The 5,810-nt window shown below is 74.1% G+C and overlaps 2 protein-coding genes across 2 annotated transcripts in view; one reads left to right on the top strand and one right to left on the bottom strand.

The window, feature by feature from the left end:
- Positions 1–1,726: 1,726 nt before the first annotated feature.
- CHLNCDRAFT_140968 (hypothetical protein) lies at positions 1,727–3,436 on the top strand (the record flags this gene model as incomplete). Its single annotated transcript, XM_005843454.1, has 4 exons — positions 1,727–1,893; positions 2,170–2,395; positions 2,996–3,114; positions 3,394–3,436. The coding sequence occupies 4 exons, from the start codon at positions 1,727–1,729 to the stop codon at positions 3,434–3,436; spliced, it is 555 nt and encodes a 184-aa protein (XP_005843516.1).
- Positions 3,437–3,934: 498 nt separating this feature from the next.
- CHLNCDRAFT_140967 (hypothetical protein) overlaps positions 3,935–5,810 on the bottom strand; it is a gene marked incomplete at both ends in the record, with an annotated part of 3,914 nt that continues 2,038 nt past the window's right edge. Inside the window, 2 exons of the mRNA XM_005843417.1 lie at positions 3,935–4,308; positions 4,638–5,769. Coding sequence (XP_005843479.1) covers positions 3,935–4,308; positions 4,638–5,769 — 1,506 coding nt within the window. The remainder of the gene's footprint in view (positions 4,309–4,637; positions 5,770–5,810) is intronic.

Here is a 5,810-nt window from a genome sequence, read left to right as displayed (position 1 = left end):
CGGGGAGCAGGCGGCGCGGCGGGGCTGCCGCGGCGGGAAGCCGCGGGCGAGCAGCAGTTTTCGAGGCGGCGGCAGCAGCCCCGCCGTAGCCGCCGCAGCAGCGGAACCCAGCCGCTCCGATCCCCACACACAACCCACGCCCATCACCAGCCACGCCCACACCCACCCAAGGGCCCAGCCGCTTCCCAAGCATCCCCTCGCTCCTCCCACACCCACCCACCCATGCACCCACACACACCACCACCCACACACACCACCACACTACACACACACACACACACACACTCACGCTGCGCCCGCTTGATGGCCCGCGCCTCCTTGGGCCCCACCGCCGCCGCCTCCAGCACCCGGTTCACCTCGGCGTTGCCCTGCTGCGCCAGCTCCTCGGGCGTGACGTACACCACCTGCGCGGTACCGGAGGCAGTGCGGGATGCGGTATATGCGGGCGGCATGAGCAGGGGGGGCACGGAGGGCGGCGCGGGGGGCGGGATGGATGGGTGGGAGGCGGGAGGCAAGGGAGGATGTGAGGAGGGGGAGGACGACGGGAGGTGTAAAGGGGTGGGAGGAGGGCGAGCAGCCAGAGGCAGGTAGGGGAGGCGCGCACGGCGGGTGCTGTGCCCTGCAGCCAAGGCGAGGGCACTGCTGGCCAGCCCCCTCACACTCCCTCCCTGCCTGCACAGTCCCTCCCTGCCAGCCCCGGCCCGGCCCTGCACCCACCTTCTCGCCGCCGCCGCCAGACTCCTTGGCTGCCAGCTGGATGCCGGTGTCCCGCCACCGCCGCCCCTGCTGCCCCTGTTGCTGCTGCTGCTGCTGCCAGGGATGCTGCTGCTGCTGCTGCCGCGCGGCGGCGGCCTGGTACGAGGGCGAGGCCTGCTGGGCAGCTGAGCTGGCGGGCGGCGGCGGCGGGCCTGGGATACCGCCCATACTTCCTCCAGTGCCGCCATCGGCCGCGTGCGCGGGCCGCGCGGATAGGCACAGGGCGGCGGCGGCCAACGCAGCGCCCGCCAGCCACTTGTGCTGCCGCGGCGATGTGTGTGCCTGCGGCGGCGGCGCTGCGGGGGACGGGGCGTCTGCGCCTTTGCTGCCGCCGCTGCCGCTGCTGCTGCTATAGGATGCCACGCGGAAGGTCAGCGCTCGCCTGCTGGCCCGCAGGGGCGCCGCAGGAGGCCGCTGCCGGGGCCAGCAGCTGCTGCTGCTGGCGGGGAGGCGGTGGGCCGCGCTGGCGGTGGGCAGCTCCCTGCCGCTGCGGCTACCGCTGCCACCGCTGGCGCGGCATCCTCCCGACAGCAGGGGCTGCGCCCTGCCAAGCAGCAGCGTCTGCATGGGTTGCTCTGCCGCTGGCTGGACGCCTACCGCTCGCTGCGCATATGCAGCGCAGGCCTGTGAAGCCCTGTGGGCGATCGATGTCGCCAGCGGTCACCGACAGGAGCCGCGGAGTGCCCAGGGAGGCGGTGGCACGCAGGAGTGGGCGATGCAGTGCCGATGGCGGGCCTGGGGGCTGCTGGATATGCGGAAAGTGTTGCCGGGTCCGGTGGACTGCGCACGGCCGCCCCATTGCGCCCCTGACGCCGAAAGCTGGCCGCTTTCTTCCGACGTTCATCCGGCCACCCAGCCACCAGGCGCCACTCACCGACGCGTATTGCACGTTTGCTGACCCCGTAAGCCTCTGCGGCGCGCCATAAATACATATCCGCCCCCTCCCAGCGCCCCCACCAGCCGCAGCAGAATGGCAGCGCTCCTCGCCGCCTGCAGCAGCGCCACGGCGCTCAGCAGCAAGGCCGCCATTGCCCGGCAGCCCTTTGCAGCAGCGGCAGTGCGCCTACCTGCGCGGCCAGCGGCACGGGCGATGCAGGCGGTGGCCATGGCCAAGCCCACAAAGGCGGGCGAGTTCCGGTGCGTTGCGGGTACACCGGGATGGGGCTCGGGACGCCGCCCGGCCTTCAGAGTGGTGTGCGCCTGTGCCCCGTGCATCGCTTTGCTTCCCGGCTCGCATGCAGCCGCTGCGGCCCTTGCTGTCCCCTGGACGCCCCCCGCCGCCGTTAGGCCACCTGCGGAGGGCCATGCGGCGTGCCCCCTCGCGCCCCTCGGCCGCCCGCCGCCGCCGACCCCGCCGCCGACCCCGCCGCCGACCTCGCCCTTCTCCCTGCTGCCTCCGCTTTCCTCCCGCAGCGGGCTGAGCAACGAGGAGATCGACTCGGCGGTACAGGAGGCCAAGCGGGACATGTTCTCCATGCGCATCAAGTTTGCCAAGCGCGAGGCAAGTCCCTGCCTGCCGTGTGCCTCCGCCTGCTGCGTGCCGGCGCCTGCCGCCAGACGCTGCCTGACGCCAGACGCTCTGCCTGTAGCCTGGGAATCGCGGCAGCGGCAGCGGCTGCGGGTGGTGGTGGTGGTGGTGGTGCAGTCGCCTGGCTGGTTCGGCTGCGCCGCTGCCGCTGCCGCGCCTGCGGGCGAGCTGCTCCGCCGCCGCTGCCGCCCGGCGCCGTGCCGCCGCGCGCGCCGTGAGGAGCACACACCCTGGTCCCGAGGCCGGCCCGCCCAGGCGGCGCCGCGGTGCGGGCAAACCAACCCTCTAAGAAGTTCTGAGCGCACAAAAGCTTGTTTGCCGTCGCCCCCCCTGCCTGCCGCCGCCGGCCTGCCGCGCATGCCCCACACCAGCCTGCCGCCTGCCGCCGCTCCCGAAAAAGTCGCCTGCCGGTCGGGGCCCTGCCATCCCAGCGGCTGGCTCCCACCCCGCTGCCCTCCCTGCCCTCCCTGCTCTTCCCTGCTGCCGCCATGCCCGCACACGCCACCACACAAGCACACACACACGCACACGCACACGCACACGCACACGCACACACGCACATTACCCCACCGCCTGCCCGCTCCCTCGCTCCGCCTCCTCCCATGCTGCCCTCCCATGCTGCCCTCCCATGCCTCCCTCCCACCTCCCGCCCCCCACACACATCCTCGCACCCACATGCACACACACGCCCCTGCCACCCCCCGCCCGCAGGACTGGAAGCCCTCTGACTACAAGGCGCTGAAGCGCCGCATCGCGCAGCTGCTGACGGTGCGGCGGGAGCGGGAGCTGGCGGCGGGGATGGACCGCCGCGCGTCCAAGGCCGGCGAGCGGTGAGCGGGGCTGCTTTTGACTTCGTTGCGTTTGTTTGTTTGTTGTTGTTGTTGTTTTTGTTTGCTGTTGCCTTGTTGCTGTTCGGCCCGTGCAGTGGGGGACCCTGCAGCCCGGCCTGCCCGCTTTGGGGGGGAGGCACCCTCAGCTGAACGCCAGACCCTTCCCTGCGCCAGGCTGCCTGCCCAGCCCGCCGCCGTGTGCGCCGCCGGCCCTGACCGTCGCTGTGGGCCCCCTCCCCCTGCTCTGATCTCCCCCTGACCCTCCCTCCCCCCTTGCAGCCGGAAGCTCGTCGACGCCGGCCTGGGCAAGTTTGCCAGCTGAGCGCTCGGCTTCTGCCGCGCCGGGGAGAACGCCCGGCCGCGCGATGCCAGCCGGGGGATGCCAGCGGGGTGAGGCGAGGGCCGCGGCGGCATGCCCTGCCAGCGCCGCGCCGGCACCCTGCGCCCCCACAAGGCTCCACTCTGCTGGAGGCTGCCAAGCTCTGCACATACCACCACAGCAGCAGCAGCTTGTGCCCCACCCCGTGTCACTCCCCGCCCGCGTGTAACCGCCTCCCCCCGTCCTGCCCGCGTCACTCACGCCCGGCGGCGCGGGCTGGGCGGGCGGCCTCAAGCCGCCCGCAAGCGGCCAGCTGCCGCCCTGCTACAACCCTGCGCTCGTCAGCTCTGCTCAGCTCAGCTCAGGGAATCGTACGCTCAGTCACAGTCACAGGCACTGCAGAGGAGTCAGTCAGCTGGCGTAGCCTTCAAGTCACGGGGCCTGCACCATATGATATGGTACCCAGAGTCACGTCGTGGCAGTTTCTCTCAGCCAGCCGCGTCACGCCTGCGCCGGCACCGCCCGCGCCGCCGCGCCATGCCGCGGCTGCGCCCCGCGTCGCCGCTCGCCGCCGCCGCCGCCGCCGCCGCCTGCCAGGTCTGCCAAGCGGGACGGCGAGCCGGCTGCGGGTGCCACCGGCGAGGGCATGCCGGCGCGGCGCGGGGAGGCGAGCGCCTGGAGCTCGTGCCGAGGCTGGCCGGCGCCACGCAGGGGCCCGCCTGCCGCCGCGGGGCAGCGGCCTGGGACTGGCTGGGTGCCGCCGCCGTCGCCGCCGCCGCTGCCGCCGCCGCCGCCGCCGCCGCCGGGTGGCGCACGGGTGACCACGCGCCGCTGCCCCGCAGCTGCTGCTGCTGCTGCTGCTGCTGCTGGCGAGGCTGCTGGGGGGACTGAGGGTGCTGCCCGCGCCGCGGGTCGGGCGAGAGGGTGGTGCCGCTGCCATCCAGCCTGGGGCTGCGGGGCGGGGTGCGCGTCTGGCGCCCCGCCGCCTGCCGCCGCCTGCCGCCGCTGCCGGCCGGTCCGCGCTGGCCGCCCTCGGCTGGGGTGCTGGCCCTGGGAGGAGCGAGTCCGGCGGCAGGGTGTCCCAGGTGGGGGCTGCCGGGGTGGGGGCTGGGCGGCGGCGGGATGCGGCTGCAGCCCAGGGCTGCGTGCTGTGCGGGGTGGTACTGGGCTGTGTGGGGTTGTACCGCCCTTGTGACGCCACCACCCTGCTCCTCCTGGTGACCGGCCTGCTGCTGCTGCTGCGGCGGCGGCGCACCATGCCTGGCGCTGGCCGCGGCGGTGGCGGCAGCCACTGGAACCTGCCCCCGCTCCGCTATCGCCTCTCCCGCTTTGCTGCCTTCTGGGCCCGCGCCGTGCTGTGCGCCGTGCTGCGCGGCGGCAGCGAACTGCGCTGTGCTGCGCTGATACTCCTGCTGCTGCCACGCCGCATGCTGCGCGGGTGCCGGTCCCCCCCAGGTGCCATGCAAGGTGTCGTGCCACGCGTGCCGCAGCCCCGCTGGCCCGGCCTTGCGAGCGGCATAACTTAAAGAGTCCTCCGGCCCCAGCGGCCGCAGCGCCCGCTCCTCTCCCGCCACTAAGGAATGCCGCCGCTCGCGCGGCGGCCCCGGCCCGCCGAGCCCGCCCGCGGCGGCTGCTGCGGCACCCGCCGCGCTTTCCAAAGCAGCGGCGGCGGCAGCCTGCTGAGCAAGGGAGGGCGGCGGCAGCTGGCCCAGCAGAGGGCCGGCGCGCACGTTGAGGGTGACGGCGTGCCGCAGCGACGGGCGGGGCATGGCGTGGCGGCTGCCGGGCGGCAGCGGTGGCAGCGGCGCCTCGCCCCCACTGGCAGCCGACAGCTCGCCCCGATGCTGCCCCTGCTGCTGCTGCTGCTGCCCCTGCTGGGGATGCTGGGGATGCTGGTGAAGCTGCAGAAACAGGAAGCCTCCGCCTCCGCCGCCGCCGCTTGCGCCTGCGCCTGCAACAGCCCCGGCTGCCGCGTAGCCGCCGCGAGGCGTCAGACCCACTCCTGCCTCCCCGGCCAGGAGGCCAGCAGGCATCCCCGCTGCCTCCTCTCCTCCTCCTCCTCCCGATGCCTCCGCTGCTGCTGATCCTCCTGCTGCTCCTGCTGCCACTGCACCTGCCGCTGGGCTGCTGCTGCTGCCTCCGCTGGCGGCATCAAGGTCCATCCCGCCAGCTGCATGCCCCATGTGTGTCTGCATCTGCCTGAACGCGGCGGCGCCAGCAGGCGGCTCTGGCAGGGTTGCCGGCGGCGGCGGCAGCCTGTGGCGGGCGGTGGCTGCTGCGGCGGCAGGCGGCGGCGAGGGACGCCACGCCTGCGGCAGCAGCTGCCCCCCCCAGGCCTTGGCATGCGCGGCCGCGGCGGCCGCCGCCGCCGCCGCCG

Source organism: Chlorella variabilis (assembly GCF_000147415.1).
Source record: "Chlorella variabilis unplaced genomic scaffold CHLNCscaffold_30, whole genome shotgun sequence".
Classification (NCBI taxonomy): Eukaryota; Viridiplantae; Chlorophyta; class Trebouxiophyceae; order Chlorellales; family Chlorellaceae; genus Chlorella; species Chlorella variabilis.
The sequence above is the reverse complement of the archived record's forward strand: the minus strand, read 5'-3'. Positions and strand labels throughout refer to the sequence as shown.